Below are 17,390 nucleotides of genomic sequence, written 5' to 3'. Positions count from 1 at the left end.
CCCCGTGTTGATGTTATAAATAATAGGGCTTGAAAGTGTGATACTATTAATGAACAAAAACACAAATACCTGTCTTTAAATATATAGATAACGTTTATCTGGAGCATTACGTGATGTTGTCGCGTTCACACCCCAACACTGTTTTACCAAACATACTGAATAATCCTGATAAATCGGTATTTCAGTATTGATACAAATGTCCTAAATATTATTTTGCCCATTATCGTGCAGTCCTATGTAGGACTAGACCTCATATATGGACACTATTTTTATCTATATAGACAAAAAGTGCAGTTACGTTTTATGTCCATAAGGTGCCATCTTGCGAACATTTCACCCATCCATCCATCCATTTTCTACCGCTTATTCCCTTTTGGGGTCGCGGGGGGCGCTGGCGCCTATCTCAGCTACAATCGGGCGGAAGGCGGGGTACACCCTGGACAAGTCGCCACCTCATCGCAGGGCCAACACAGATAGACAGACAACATTCACACTCACATTCACACACTAGGGCCAATTTAGTGTTGCCAATCAACCTATCCCCAGGTGCATGTCTTTGGAAGTGGGAGGAAGCCGGAGTACCCGGAGGGAACCCACGCATTCACGGGGAGAACATGCAAACTCCACACAGAAAGATCCCGAGCCTGGATTTGAACCCAGGACTGCAGGACCTTCGTATTGTGAGGCAGACGCACTAACCCCTCTGCCACCGTGAAGCCCTGACATTTCACATTTATTTAAATTTATTTGTAGTGTAATTTTGTTTCTGCCATCTTACTTTGTTTATAATGCTTGTGTTGCTTTCATATGCACATTCAACTTTCTACTTCAATTTTGAATGTTTGATTTTTAAGTAAGACTTGGTTTAAGGATTTGAGTATGTCGTTTTTGAACATTTTTTGCAAGTTTAAAATTACCGCCATAATAATAACCATCATAAGAAATGTTCATATTGTGACATCCCTTGGTTTCTCCATGAGCCTTTACCGACCCGTATAAAAACTAACTCCATTGACGAGCAAGATACAAGACACGTTTGGTAGCAGTCTCAAATCTCGTCTGTTGTACATACCTATATTGATTAGTTCCACCAACTTTACTTATCTTTTTAATGGGAACTGCATTTTTTGGGGGGGGGGATTTTGCCTATTCACAATCCTTATGCGTGAGTGACCTGGCAATGGCTATGTATTTTTTTTTTTTGCATTCTAAATCTTAAATAAATGCGATCAAAAGTCCGCTTACAATAGAGCCTATGGACACGTGTAATTCTGCCTGTAAATTCCTTAAAACATCCAAACACCTTCATTGAAGTTTTATATACATGATGTAAGTATATATAATGTAGTAACAGGCACATTTATAACATTTAATATTTCCTTTTTTAATTATTTTAAGCCTGCACGGCACATTAATTTCAAAAAAGCTTTACGTTTTTTTTTCTTCATTACTGATTATTACTCACTGCAGATTTCATGAGAGCCAACAAACATAATAGAACATCACTTACTGTGCAATGTCGGCTGTCATTAGAATGCAGACTTCTAGGATGTTCATTATTTCCCATATAGATGAAGAATGTCTCATTTTCTTCACAATGAAATGTGGTGGAGGACGGTGGGGGGACTAAGTCCTAAATGGCTGTCAAAGTGTACCAACTTGTCAGATTCCCGTTCAGGTGAGATGCATGATTTATGATCTAGAATCCGATTACAGGGGGCGAGGAAGCAGATGACCACTCTAATGTAAACATCGGAACACACTGTAGTAATCACCGCTCTACTATAAATAGTTTGTCTGCGTTAGTGCTTATAATAATATCTCTAATACTTGGTTATTACCATATTTTTCAGTCTATATGTCAGTTTTTTTCATAGTTTGGCCAGGGGTGTGACTTATACTAGGGAGCGACTTATGTGTGAAATTTTTAACCCATTACCGTAAAATATCAAATAATATTTATCTCATTCACCTAAGAGACTAGACGTATAAGATTTCATGGGATTTATCGATTAGGAGTGACAGATTGTTTGGTAAAGGTATAGCATGTTCTATATGTTATAGTTATTTGACTGACTCTTACCATAATATGTTACGTTAACATACCAGGCACCTTCTCAGTTGGTTGGTTATGCCTCATATAATGTACACTTAGCCTGTTGTTCACTATTCTTTATTTTAAATTGCCTTTCAAATGTCTATTCTTGGTGTTGTGTTTTATCAAATAAATTTCCCCCAAAAATGCGACTTATTCTCCAGTGCGACTTATATATGTTTTTTTCCTTCTTTTATTATGCGTTTTCGGCAGGTGCGACTTATACTCTGGAGCGATTTATACTCAGAAAAATACGGTATTCAAGTCACGAAATGTAAATGGAGAAATGTTGGCACTTTTTAAATGGATATTTATCAGATTTTATGTGCGTAACAGTGGGGCTCCCATTGGCTGCCATGTAAGCTGACTTTAATTTAGGTTTATTTAATATTTAGAGTGCACTAAAAAATAAAAATCTGTACATCATGTCTTTCATAATGATTGTGAACGATAGACAAAGCTCCAAGAATACTGCAGTTCCCCTTTAAGGTAGCGGCTCTTTGGAACAGGGTCCAATTTGTTTTAGAACGGTCTATAGATTTTTCTTTTCTTTCATTCGATCCATTTTAATGCAGTCTGATGCTCTGCATCACAATACCACTGCTTGAGTGCAACCATGTAAACAAAAACTTTGTCCAGCAACATTGGCTGCCCATCCCTCACAATGCTTTGCTAAATCACATCCCCTTTCGAGCCCTATAGAAATATTTGCAGTTTTGTCCAAAGAAAAGTGTTGGATGCTAGAATTCTGCGACTGTTGGTGTCTGCATCTCTATGTTGCAGTGCCATCCCATCACTAATTTTTCCTTGGTCTTCTTCACTTGCAAGTTATCTTCTAACTTCCGCCTATTTTTTCCTCTAAGTTCTGGGTTTTCTTGTTTGGTGTCAGAGTGTGAGCATGGCCTTTTTTAAAGGATGAGTTATGAAGGGTCGCAGTTGTCGTCCTTCTTAAGCCTCTCTTTGCCTAATTGAATATTTTTAATTCCTTTTGTGTATCCTTCTGTCCTGATAATTATTTTTGCTGTGCACTCTCTTCGCTGATTGGTTTTTCACTATTATTAACATTATTACCAGATATTGCTTACACGAACAATGATTTTTAAAATCTACTCTTCATCGATTATATGGGCAATTAGTCGACTAATAAGATTATGAAGCGTACGTCTATTCAGTAGCTCTTATTTAGCCACCGGCTTTTAAATTCAGATTGTTATATTTTAAGCATATGCTACGATTAATTTTCTCTTAGCATATGCCAAACTTCACTTGAATATTAACCAGGTATAACTTTACTAAAGTTCATGAAAGTAACTACTTGCTCCAGAAATATTATTACTGTCATTAGGCTGTTATACAAATAAGTCAAAATGTTGTCTATTTTAAAGCAAGGACAAGCAAACTGATGATTTAAAAAAAAAAAAAAAAAAAAAAAAGAATTGTTGATTTGATTGATTTCTCTCATTCGCTACATTGTTAGCCACCTAGAACAGTGGTTCTCAAATGGGGGTACTTGAAGGTATCCCAAGGGGTACTACCGTAATATATTTTTTTAAAATATTCTAAAAATAGCAACAATTCAAAAATCCTTCATAAATATATTTATTGAATATTATTTCAACAAAATATGAAAGTAAGTTCATAAACTGTGAAAAGAAATTCAACAATGCAATATTCAGTGTTTACAAATAGATTTTTTTGTGGTCATGTTCCATAAATATTTGTTTTTTCTTTAAAGAAATATTTAGAATTAAGTTGATGAATCCAGATGGATCTCTATTACAATCCCCAAAGAGGGAACTTTAAGTTGATGATTACTTCTATGTGTTGAAATGTTTATTTATAATTGAATCACTTGTTTATTTTTCAATAAGTTTTTAGTTATTTTTACATCTATTTTTCCAAATAGTTCAAGAAAGACCACTACAGATGAGCAATATTTTGCACTGTTATACAATTGAATAAATCAGAAACTGATGACATAGTGCTGTATTTAACTTATCTGTCTTTTTTTTTTTTTTTTCCAACCAAAAATGCTTTGCTCTGATTAGGGTGTACTTGAATTAAAGAAATGTTCACAGGGGGTACATCACTGAAAAAAGGTTGAGAACCACTGACCTAGAACATAGCATAACTACTGCGGCGCTCGTATCACCCCTTTGTGGTGACAAAATATAGCAGTAATAACTTCCTTACACACTTTCTGCAAGTTTTGACGGTAGGGTCAAGGTGTCGGGTGGGCCGACTTGCATGAACCTGATGGTGCAACAGGGTTTAACGCTGCTTGCAGCTTTAATTATTTTTATATTTGCAATTCTGACAAAAGAAATAAACCAAACATAAATGTCCACTGCAGAGGAAGCTCACTTTCCAGAGGCTATTGCCGTTGTTAACCCCACATCATGCCTGGGTTGTGTAGGGATAACATATTTTGTACATGTAAACAGGATTTATTGTTAGGGCATTTTAAAATCTTTCCAAAAACGCAACATCTTGTAGAGTAGATGAAATATATTTAGTAAAAAAAAATAATTCTGAGAAATATTTATCATTTGTATAGAAAAAATCAACATTTCTGTTACAAGGACCCGTTTCCTCAATGAGCTCAGTCAGGGTGGTGGCGAAAGATTTGGCTGATGTGCATGTTTGTGGCGCCACCTCATCTTATTTTGGTGGGATCCTTCTTTTCCAGATTTGTCTTATTATCATAAAAGCCAAAGTTAGTCCACACTTTTAACTCAGGCAATACTGGTGCATCTTTTTTTAACGTCTCTGCCATATTAGCACCTTTCCTTTTTGTTTATTTCATGAAAAGTTAAAAAGGCAAATATGGGGCACTTATCTTACTGTAAAGTTAAATATCAAAATAGTTTGCCATATTGATATTTTGTCACACTCCGAGTGGAGTTAAACAAGCTTTCATGCACACATCATAGTGGGTATTTTCAAAGACTAACACCATAGCCATAGTATTTTGTAATGTAATTTAACAACGCTGCGGTTGTCTGTCCATCTGGCTTAGCCCTGCAATGAGTTGCCGACTTGTCCAGGGTGTACCCTGCATTCCGCTGGAGTGCAGCTGGGATAGGCTCCGGCCCCCCTGCCACCCTGAAAGGGACAAGTGTGCCACAACATGGTAGTAGTGCAGAGCTGTGGTGTCAAAATCAGATGCTTTGGAGTTATAACCGAGTGAAGCCATGTCTTTTGATTTGTGACCCCTCCCCTCCATTTCTCTGTGTCTCCTGACCAGAAATGAGTCGCCAGACTGCCACCGCGCTGCCCACAGGAACCTCCAAGTGCCCCGCCTCGCAGCGTGTGCCCACCCTGTCGGGGACAACCGCCTCGAACAGTGACCTGGCCAGCCTGTTTGAGTGCCCGGTGTGCTTCGACTATGTCCTACCCCCTATCCTGCAGTGCCAGTCGGGGCACCTGGTACGTGATTCCAGTTTGTTGAACAGTGCACAATGTAATAAGAATAACACTTGCTAATGTTGCATCAGATGTTTTTTGGGATATTTCAGGTCGGCCTGAGTGATATAGCCTAAAAATAATATAACTTTTTATGAAATAATTATCAAATAATTAAAATAGGTGTTTCCTCTGGGATACATTACTTCAGTCTTGATCACATTACTCCCATAGCTAAAATATAGCATTGCACATTGCATACAAATAAACTCAAATAAATCAATAAAGATAATGATAATTATGGGTGTGGGAAAAAATCAATTTGAATACGTTGTGCGATTCAGAATAGATTCTCATTTAAAAAAAATTTTTTTTATTTTTTATCAATCCAACAAACCACTACACAGCAATACCATAACAATGCAATCCAATTCCAAAACCAAACCTGACCCAGCAACACTCAGAACTGCAATAAACAGAGCAATTGAGAGGAGACACAAACACGACACAGAACAAACCAAAAGTAGTGAAACAAAAATAAATACTATCAACAACAGTATCAATATTAGTTATAATTTCAGCAAAGCAGTGATTAAAAATCCCTCATTGACATTATTATTATTAGACATTTATAAAAATAAAAAAAAAGAACAGTAGTGTCACAGTGGCTTACACTTGCATCGCATCTCATAAGCTTGACAACACACTGTGTCCAATATTTTCACAAAGATAAAATAAGTCATATTTTTGGTTCCTTTAATAGTTAAAACAAATTTACATTGCAATCAGTTGATAAAATATTGTCCTTTACAATTATAAAAGCTTTTTTTTTTTTTTTTTTTTAAATCTACTACTGTGCTTGCATGTCAGAAGACTGGGGTAGATCCTGCTGAAATCCTATGTATTGAATGAATACAGAATCTTTTTGAATCGGAAAAATATAGTTTTTGAATCGAATCGAAAAAATTGATATATTAACGAATCGTGACCCCAAGAATCGATATTGAATCGAATCGTGGGACACCCAAAGATTCGCAGCCCTTCTAATAATGAATAAATAGTACTGTATTTTTCAGGTTATAAGTCGCATTTTTTTCATAGTTTGGCCGGGGGTGCGACCTATATTCTGGAGCGACTTATGTGTGATATTATTAACACATCACCCTTAAAAATAAAAAAATATCTATCTCATTCACGTAAGATACTAAGCGTATATATCAGCAATCGTCACACACAGATCAACCAATAAAAATTTGGCAGGGGCGGGTCATGGCAGAAGTACATTGTGGGGGGAAGAAAAAGGTGCTACCTGCTACTACTTCCGTACCTGATTTCAACATTGGCAGTAACTTTATAGAAACTGAGAAGGGCTGAACAAAAATGGCACCGAAAAGGAAGTCAAATACTGCAGGTTAGAAGCTGGAAGTAGTAAAATATGCAGCAGAAAACTGCAATCGAGCAGCTCATTTGGTTATTTACTATATGCGTCATAACGTACACTTATTTAGCCTGTTGTTCACCATTCTTTATTTATTTTAAATTTCCTTTCAAATGTCAATTCCATGTGTTGGATTTTATCAAACAAATATCCCCCAAAAATGCGACTTGTACTCTAGTGCAACTTATGTGTTTTCCCTTCTTTATTATGCATTTTCGCCCGGCGCGATTTATACTCTGGAGCAATGTATAATCCGAACAATACGGTAATTATAAATAATCCATCAGATCAATAGTTCGAACTTAAAACTTCCTATCTTGAATAAAAAATGTATGTAAATAAAAATTTAGTATTATACATTGTAAGCTAATCATGAGTTTATTTAGTGATCAGTGCTCCTTTTTCACCATGCTACCTTCTGTAAATGATTCCACCACAGTAGGCTACTTTTTATCTGGAGTTGCATTCGCTGCACTCTGCTTTGGTTTCAGATGAGTGTGTTGTGCGGCTGCCTTTTTTGAATAAACTTAAGCAGCGCGCAGTCATTTGTTCCAGGCCTATTGCTGCAAAGCAAAATCACTGACACTTTTCTTTTCTTTGGAGCAAATGTCTCGCTCTTGCTTGTGTTGTTAGCATTAGCAGTGTTTTGCTAGGTGTGGGACTTACTGCTAAGGAAACAAGGGGGGAGGCCGAAAGCTATACAGAAGCTCCCTGGGCCAAAAATTGTCGTAGCGAGATAAGAATTCATTTTTTTAAATTGTCTGCAACAAAAAAATCTAATTTATCATTGAACCGATTTATCGCCCAGGCCTAAATTTAGCTTTGGGACTTTTTTTTAATAAATACACAAAAATGTCTCCTCAAAATGCTTTCGCCAGGTGGCCAATGTGCCAAACACATTTAGTGTTGATTTGACAGTGCACCGTAAACATAAGCGGGTGGCCTATAACTCTCGTTGTTGATCAGGGCAATAAAAGTCAACTACTAAATATTGTCAGAAATAAAAAGCGGAAGAAAAAATAAATTACAATTTTTTTTTTTTTTTGCATTGTCAAGTAGAAATGATCAAATACCGTATTTTTCGGACTATAAGTCGCAGTTTTTTTCATAGTTTGGCCAGGGGTGCAACTTATGTGGGAAATTATTAGACACTTAGACTTCATTTTTATTATCATTCAAATTTGAACTTTACAGCACAAGAACAAAGTTTCGTTACATAAGCTCATGGTATTTCAGGATAAAAAAAACAATAAATATATGATTATATATATAAAATAAATAAATATATATAGAAAAATAGATTACTGTACAGTTTACTGTACTTAACAAATTATTAACACATTATCCTAAAATATCAAATAATATTATTTAGCTCATTCACGTAAGAGACTAGACGTATAAGATTTCATGGGATTTACCGATTAGGATTGACAGATTGTTTGGTAAAGGTATAGCATGTTCTATATGTTTGTTATTTGAATGACTCTTACCATAATATGTTAGGTTAACATAGCAGGCACCTTCTCAGTTGGTTATTTATGCCTCAAATAACGTACGCTAATTCAGCCTGTTGTTCACTATTCTTTATTTATTTTAAATTGCCTTTCAAATGTCTATTCTTGGTGTTGGGTTTTATCAAATAAATTTCCCCAAAAATGCGACTTATACTCTAGTGCGACTTATATACAGTATGTTTTTTTTCCTTCTTTATTATGCATTTTCGGCAGGTGCAACTTATACTCCGAAAAATACGGTATAAGTGGAAGAAAAAATAAATTACAATAATTATTCTTTATTTTATTTTACACTGTCAAGTAGAAATTATCAAATTAATCTCAAAACAACTGCCAAGTAAAGGGAATGCAGCTAGCGGAACTCTTAACATTTTTCTGATTGTCTTCCAGAGTGTATGATGGGAAAATTACTTTGAGGGCCAATGTCAGTCTGACATGTGTTCATTATTAGAATAATAAATATTGATTTCCTCTGTGGAGCTTTTTCACATTCCGGGCAAATTGAATAAAGCACAACTGACCTACTCTTCCCCATCCTCGATTATAAAGTGTGTGTGTGTGACTGTGCATTTCTCAGGTATGCTCCAACTGTCGGCCCAAGCTCACCTGCTGTCCCACGTGCCGAGGGCCGCTGGGCTCCATCCGAAATCTGGCCATGGAGAAGGTGGCAAACTCTGTCCTCTTCCCCTGCAAATATGCTTCATCGGGCTGCGAAGTCACGTTGCCGCACACGGACAAGACCGAGCACGAGGAGCTGTGCGAGTTCCGACCGTACTCGTGCCCGTGCCCTGGCGCGTCCTGCAAGTGGCAGGGCTCTCTGGACGCCGTCATGCCTCACTTGATGCATCAGCACAAGTCCATCACCACATTGCAGGTCAGCCTTCAGCTAACTACTGTCCAAAGTGCCCACTTGGTGGCGCTTCAGTCAATGTTTTGATGGGGAGATTTGTGCTTCCAACCTTCTTGTACTTGTGTGAATACTGACAAGCATTTATACATATAATTGTTTTTAATACTCCTGTTGTTGTTACCTCGCTATGGGGGAACTATAACCACAAAGGGCCACAATGTGATTCCTGCAATGTAATTTTTGTAACAACACTTACAGCAAGAACTGAGAGGTCTGCCCTTTACTGTTTAAAAACACAGGAACACTTTTATTGATGAAATGCTAATCTTTCTTTAAATTGGTTAAGTGCTTTTTTCAGCTTCTAAAGGGTTGACATGAAAGGAATACACATTATGTAACTTAAACTCCTACACACGCTTATTATACAAGCCATATTAAAGGGGCTGCATGTATTTACACAGATGTTTAGAGGGTGCTAAATTTCCAATGTTGCAGCTTCTCATGAGTTTCAAAAACACATATTAGGAGTTAAACCAATCTCCATCTAGGGCTGGGCTATATGCCCTTTTAATATCTCTATTTTTAAGCCATGTCACGGTACACAATATATATCTCGATATTTTGCCTTAGCCTCGAATGAACACTTGATGCATATAATCACAGCAGTATGAGGATTCTATGTGTCTACATTAAAACATTATTGTTTATACTGCATTAATATATGCTCATTTTAAACTTTCATGCAGAAAGGGAAACCACAATTAAGTCAATTAACCAATACTGTATTTATTAAACAGTTTTTAAGCAGTGGCATACATATCCATCCATCCATTTTCTACTGCTTATTCCCTTCGAGGTCGCGGGGGGCGCTGGAGCCTATCTCAGCTACAATTGGGCAGAAGGCACTGTACACCCTGGACAAGTCACCACCTCATCGCAGGGCCAACATAGATAGACAGACAACATTCACACTCAGGAAGTGAACAAAAGTTTTAGCAAATGTTATGTAAAAGAAAAGGGGTAGGATTAAATAAGCTCTGCTTCTTCCCACTCTTTTTCGAACATGTTGAAAAGAGGGACTGGAAATTGTGATGTATCATGTTGTATGCTTGCATGTTCGAAAATAAACTCAAACTCAAACACTAAGATTCACTCCGGCTCCCTCCCACCTCCAAAAACATGCACCTGGGGATAGGTTGATTGGCAACACTAAATGGTCCCTACTGTGTGAATGTTGTCTGTCTATCTGGGTTGGCACTGTGATGAGATGGCAACTTGTCCAGGGTGTACCCCGCCTTCCGCCCAAATGCAGCTGAGATAGGCTCCAGTGACCCCGAACGGGACAAGCAGTAGAAAATGGATGAATGAATATTAAAGTATATCAGTGTATATTATGTACAGTATGTACAGTGTACATACTGTATATTATGTAAAGATGTTATATTTTACATCGCTATATTTAGTTTATTTATACCTGCATTGTCCTTTCCATTCTTACTTTTTCCATCGTAACTGAGCTACTGTGTGGAACAATTTCCTTTATGGATCATCAAAGTTAGAAGTCTAAAAAGTAGGACATCTTGGTTGTTAGACGGGCCCACTTAACGCGGCCTAGAATTGTGCTTTAACAACATTTAGATCACTTTATGGAAGTGGTCCCCAAACTTATTGACTCGTGGGGGGGGCGCATTGGGTTAAAATAATTTGGCCGGGCTATCTAGGTTCGGAGGTGTACCGAACGAGTTCCACACGGACATATTAATTAGCGCAGCGCACGTTGTGTAAACAATGCACACCGAGGCACCATGAATTGATTTACGTGGACCCCGACTTAAACAAGTTGAAAAACTTATTCGGGTGTTACCATTTAGTGGTTTATTTTACAGAATATGTACTGTACTGTGCAATCTACTAATAAACGTTTCAATCAATCAAGAAAAAAACAACACACAGCATTTCAGCAACGACTGGGCTACGATAGACTGACCACACCTTCTCTTTTCACCGGATATGTCCTCTTTTGCGGAGCTATCCTGGTGGAGTTTCCTAAATGCGTCAAATGTCCGGCATTTTAAGTTAGGGTTGCGTGTATTTTCAATGTACGTTCAGGGTTAAGAAGGGGTTAAAAACAAAACAAAAAGTGGTGCACACAGCAGCATTCGTGAGGGAGGGGGAGACAGAGAGAGCGAAAGAGTTATGATAAACGCGCATGTCGCCAGGCTCTGCTTTTTACCCAGAGATTTATCAGATTTAATTTTTTATTAGCTATAGCAGGGGTGTCAAAAGTGTGCCCCGGAGGCCATTTGCGGGCCACAACTAATGTTTTAAAGGCCCATGGCAAATTCTAAAAATACTATTAAAATTAATAAAAAAAGTGAATTAAAAAAGCTTTAAGGTTAAATGTAATTTCCAAAAAGTTGCAACGTTGACTAATAAAACAAAGCTGGTTTTTTTTGTTTCAATCTGTCATTGCTCAAAATATAATATTGAATCAAAATCAATGTTATGAATTATTGACCTATCCAATTTTTTGATTACTTCACATCAAATATTCCACTAAGAAAAATATTTTTGGTGGAAGATTTAGCAAATTTGTTAAATAATAAAAAAATGTATATTTTGTTTTTTTCTTTCTGTACCGAAAAGCAGTCTTCTTCACAGTCCAGCTGGTTTTTGGCCAAACCAAAAAGATATATATATATTTTATTTTTATTACTTTATTTATTTTTTAGCCCAAGTCTCACCCCCGGCCAAACTACCCAAAAAAAAACGTGACTTACAGTCCGAAAAATACGGTGTGTGTGTGTGTGTGTGTGTGTGTGTGTGTGTATATATATATATATATATATATATATATATATATATATACACACACACATAATCGGGCGGAAGGCAGGGTACACCCTGGACAAGTCGCCACCTCATCGCAGGGCCAACACAAACAGACAACATTCACACTCACATTCACACACTAGGGACCATTTAGTGTATGCCAATCAACCTATCCCCGGGTGCATGTCTTTGGAGGTGGGAGGAAGCCGGAGTACCCGGAGGGAACTCACAAATTCACGGGGAGAACATGCAAACTCCACACAGAAAGATCCCGAGCCTGGATTTGAACCCAGGACTGCAGAAACTTCGTATTGTGAGGCAGATGCACTAACCCCTCTTCCACCGTGAAGCCCTATATATATATATATATATATATATATATATATATATATATATATATATATATATACACACACACACACACATATACGCACTAATTGACTGAAAACATGACATCAAGTGCTCACTCCATCGATGGAAAAATGCATTTTTAGACAATATGATTTGCCTGAGTGGCTAGGAGACACAGAGTAACAAGCAGTAGAAAATGAATAAGGACAAATTTTTTAAAAATGTTTCTATTTTTTTTTTAAACTTGGGACTTCCCACCGGCTGGATTTTGGACGCTGGCGGGCCGTAGTTTGGGGACCCCTGCTTTATGGCCTGCTTCTCTGAAGTGCATATTTGAGTTCAGTCAGCCATTAAGACTCCTGTGAGGGAGCAAAGATCAATACATTATATCTCAACATAAGAGAAAGTTTGCAGGCAATATTGGATATAGATCTTGCAAGTATGCGGAGTCAGTCCACACTATGTGGCTGCTTGAAAATTGTTTTGAAAACATCTGAGCTGAAACATTTGTTGAACTTTAGGATAAATAATGACTGGTCTTGATGCTATTTTTTTCCACCCCCAGGGGGAGGACATTGTATTTTTGGCCACAGACATAAACCTGCCTGGCGCAGTGGACTGGGTAATGATGCAGTCTTGCTTCGGCTTCCACTTCATGCTGGTGCTGGAGAAGCAGGAGAAGTACGACGGCCACCAACAGTTCTTTGCCATCGTGCAGCTCATTGGGACTCGCAAGCAGGCAGAAAACTTTGCGTACCGGCTGGAGCTGAACGGCCACCGGCGTCGCCTGACCTGGGAGGCCACGCCACGCTCTATCCACGAGGGCATCGCCACAGCCATCATGAACAGCGACTGTCTGGTGTTCGACACGTCCATCGCACAGCTCTTTGCGGAGAACGGCAACCTGGGCATCAACGTGACCATCTCCATGTGCTAAGAACTCGCTCGGAAAAGGGGGTCATGAAGTTCTAGATAGTTGGGGGAGGGGCATTTTGAGGGGGGGGTCACTCGCGACCCCACTTTGCTCTCTCGCTCTCTGCCGCACCCTTTGAAGACTCTATCGAAATGGACTGTCTTGTCAGGCAGCCACGTAGACACAGGGGGTGGCTGGAATGGATGAATGGACGGATGGATGGACATGAGGACATAACTGTGTAGAGCTGGCCATAGCCTTATAAACACAACACAAATTAGTTTATGAGAGTCACACGTGCGCGCGGTCTCTATTAGTTGTAAAGATGGACGTCCAAAAAGCTATCAGTGTCTTCTCCTTCCCGTTATTTAGCGTCATCGTCACACACTACACAATTCAACACGGACTCCCGGTCTCTGCTCGGCAGTTAGCCAGCTCGCTATCTCGCCGCATCGCAACGGATCTTCCGGATCACATCCAGCAACACTTGTGGTCCTCCAGCCGGCGGACGAGACAACCCGACCTGCTCCAGTCTAAATTCCGTCCCGTTCGGCGGGAGTGACGTGGCGAGCCGGACTCTTGTTTGGATGAGCTGATTGTCGGTCATCGCTGTTACGACCCCTCCCCTCCACGTGATGACTCTTGGACTTGCCCTCGCCGTACATTCGCCAATGCAAGGGATCACAATGGTCGAGTGCTCACAGATACTTGCCAGTGTGTGTGTCTGGAAGTGTGTGCGCAACCACCAAACCGGTCTCAGTTGAGTTTAAGTCACATTTTCTTCGAGATTTACTAGGTTGTTGTTTTTTCTAAGTGCGTGCACGTGCGTGTGAGCGAAAGAAAAGTAAACAATCAGCCTGCTTACCTCCTCCATGTCTCCTCTGAGCATCCACACAGGACAGTCACCCTGCCAAGGATGCTCCCGGTATTAAATGGTAATCCTTATTATTATTTTCCTTTATTTTCCAAAACAAAAAGGCATTTGTAAAATTGTGGCTAAACTTCTGTGTTTTGTAGTTAAAATTATTTTCTCCTCTCTCCTGTCCTCCGCCCAGTTGGATTGTTCTTTCCTTTCCTCCCTCCCGTTTGTCTCTCTGTCCTCCTGTGGTAAGTCGTATGTTTATTTTATTTTATAAATGTGTGAGCAGGGCGGGCGGCTCTCTCCTACTCTTCATGTGGAGTCTCAGTAATCTTGCTGCTCTCCCTCAACTTGACCCTGCCTTGACCTTTTTGTTTTAACATGTCATTAAATAAATTTATCTTTTTCATACCAGGTTGTTTTGTTTTTTTTTTGTCCTAAACCTCAGCTAAATTTTCAAAATGTATACTGTGTGTGAGTTTATAACATTTTATATTGCTTCATTTGTTTACAATATTTTATTTAGTCACTTCTACACCAACGTAAACCATTTTTTTTGCTCTGAATCCGTAGTGCACGTTTTGTATAAAGGTTACCTGCCGGGTCAATGACAAAAATATTTTTTTAACTTTATTTCCAAAATTGACAGAAATAAAAACATTCTATACATTTATAGAAAACTTATACATAGATTTGCATAAACGAAAGTGCCAGTTGCGAATTAAAGTCAAAGTAAGAATGATTGTCTCACACACATACACACATTAGGTGTGGTGAAAATTGTTCTCTGCATCCACTTGATCACCTCCTGTGAGGTGAGTAGCAGCGGTGGCCTCGCCTGGAAATCATTTTTGGTGATTTAACCCCCAATTCAATCAATCAATGTTTATTTATATAGCCCTAAATCACTAGTGTCTCAAAGGGCTGCACAAACCACAGCGACATCCTCGATAGAGCCCACATAAGGGCAAGGAAAACTCACACCCAGTGGGACGTCGGTAACAATGATGACTATGAGAAACCTTGGAGAGGACCGCACATGTTTAATCTTTCCATGTATATATTGTCCTTTGGACCCCCTGTTAAAAGGTGCTTCTGGCTTATTTGGGGGACCCTTTCACGTACCAACATCTTTAAATGATGATATTCAACACTTTTGTAATTCCTATATGGTATTGTGAATAAACCTGTAAACTTGTGGGCAACCCCCCACCCCCCAAGGGGAACCGAACGCAATGGAAGTGGAGCGGGTCTAACATGATACTGTGAAAGTTTGATCCATAGTGGTTCCAACGCAACCGTGAGAGTCCAGTCCAAAGTGGATCCAACACAGCAGAGAGAGTCCCATCCATAGTGGAGGTGGGTCAGCAGCGCAGAGATTTCCCAGCCGATACACAGCAGAGCGGTCCATCCTGGGTCCCGACTCTGGACAGCCAACCCTTGATGCTGAGTGCAAAGCAGGGAGGTAATTGGTGCCATTTTTATAGTCTTTGGTATGACTCGGCCGGGGTTTTAACTCACAACCTACCGATCTCAGGCCGGACACTCTAACCCAGGGGTAGGGAACCTATGGCTCTAAAGCCAGATGCGGCTCTTTTGATGACTGCATCCGGCTCTCAGATAAATCTTAGCTTACATTGCTTTACATGATAAGTAATATTTCTGCTGGTGATCACAGTGTTAAACATAACGTTCAAATTATAAAACATTCTCATGCATTTTCATCCAACCCTCCGTTTTCTATCGCACCTGTTCAAGATGTCGCACTAATGGAAAGATATTTATTATTGGTTAACTTTTAGAATAACAGTGTTATTAAGAAGAATAACATACTTATTATACTCTTAAAATGTTGGTCTTACTTAAAAATGCACGCATTTCGTTGTATTCAATGTTAAAAAATATTATATGGCTCTCATGGAAATACATTTTGAAATATTTGGCTTTCATGGCTCTCTCAGCCAAAAAGGTTCCCGACCCCTGCTCTAACCACTAGGCCACTGAGTAGATATAACCTTACCCAGGCGAAGTCAATCGATGCCAATGTCTAATCCAGTGTTTTTTTTAACCTTTTCTGAACCAAGGCACATCTTTTTTTAATTCAAACAATGAAACCCTGCAGCAGTTATTGACAGTAAAAAGTAGTTCTCGCAATTGTAGGACATGAATTCAAACCATAACAAGCATGCATCACTATGGCTCTTGTCTCAAAGTATGTGTAGTCACCACCTGTCACATGACGCGGTGAATTTTTTTTGTGTTTTTCTGCGTGTACTGTTTTAGTTCTTGTCTTGCGCTCCTATTTTGGTGTTGTCTTATACAGATGTACATTGTGGACGCCGCTGCAAGTCTTTGCTGTCGTCCAGCATTCTGTTTTTGTTTACTTCTCAGCCAGTTCAGTTGTAGTTTGGTTTTGCTTAAGCCTTTCGTTTCTTTTTGGTTTAAGGATTATACACCTTTTTTTTTTTTTTTACCTGCATGTTGCCTCCCGCTGTCATCTTCATATGTTGATCACGACATCTACAAAGCGATTAGCTACCTGCTGCCACCTACTGATAACGAAGAGTATTACACGGTTAAACTGCCGAGCTCTTGACCGCACAGACAATAATTACTGGTTAGCAAAAAAAATATTTTGAACCCAATTAGGTGAAATTGCATAATTTCCCATGACAGACTATCAAACTTGTTGCTGTTCGACAAATCTGGCATCGATTTCCTTTGCCTTGTCCGCCAGTCTGTCTCAACTTGACAACAGCTAACTCGTGTTCGCCTAACTCGGGGGTTGGCAACCCGTGGCTCTAGGGCCGCATGTGGCTCTTTAGAGCAGTGGTTCTTAAATGGGGGTACGTGTACCCATGACAAGGGGTACGTGAGATTTTTTAAAAAATAGCAACAATTCAACAATCCTTGATAAATATATTTATAAGTTCATAAAATGTGAAAAGAAATGCAACAATGCAATAGTCAGTGTTGACGGCTAGATTTTTTGTGGACATGTTCCATAAACATTGCTGTTAAAGATTTATTTTTTTGTGAAGAAATGTTTAGAATGAAGTTGATGAATCCAGATGGATCTCTATTACAATCCCCAAAGAGGGCACTTTAAGTTGATGATTACTTCTATGTGTAG

At 38.9% G+C, this 17,390-nt stretch overlaps 1 protein-coding gene across 4 annotated transcripts in view; it reads left to right on the top strand.

The window, feature by feature from the left end:
• Positions 1-14,668, top strand: part of siah1 (siah E3 ubiquitin protein ligase 1) — a 45,165-nt gene extending 30,497 nt beyond the window's left edge. For 2 of the 4 annotated variants that reach the window (XM_061917075.1, XM_061917076.1), the window contains exons 3-6: positions 5,115-5,228; positions 5,343-5,524; positions 9,030-9,326; positions 13,051-14,668. In XM_061917075.1, the coding sequence (XP_061773059.1) occupies positions 5,345-5,524; positions 9,030-9,326; positions 13,051-13,422 (849 nt within the window). In that variant the 5' untranslated portion in view covers positions 5,115-5,228; positions 5,343-5,344 and the 3' untranslated portion in view covers positions 13,423-14,668. The remainder of the gene's footprint in view (positions 1-5,114; positions 5,229-5,342; positions 5,525-9,029; positions 9,327-13,050) is intronic. The other 2 variants (XM_061917073.1, XM_061917074.1) reach the window with 1 other exon arrangement.
• Positions 14,669-17,390: the final 2,722 nt, after the last annotated feature.

Source organism: Nerophis ophidion, linkage group LG12 (assembly GCF_033978795.1).
Source record: "Nerophis ophidion isolate RoL-2023_Sa linkage group LG12, RoL_Noph_v1.0, whole genome shotgun sequence".
Taxonomy (NCBI): Eukaryota; Metazoa; Chordata; class Actinopteri; order Syngnathiformes; family Syngnathidae; genus Nerophis; species Nerophis ophidion.
This window is presented reverse-complemented; position numbering and strand designations above follow the sequence as displayed.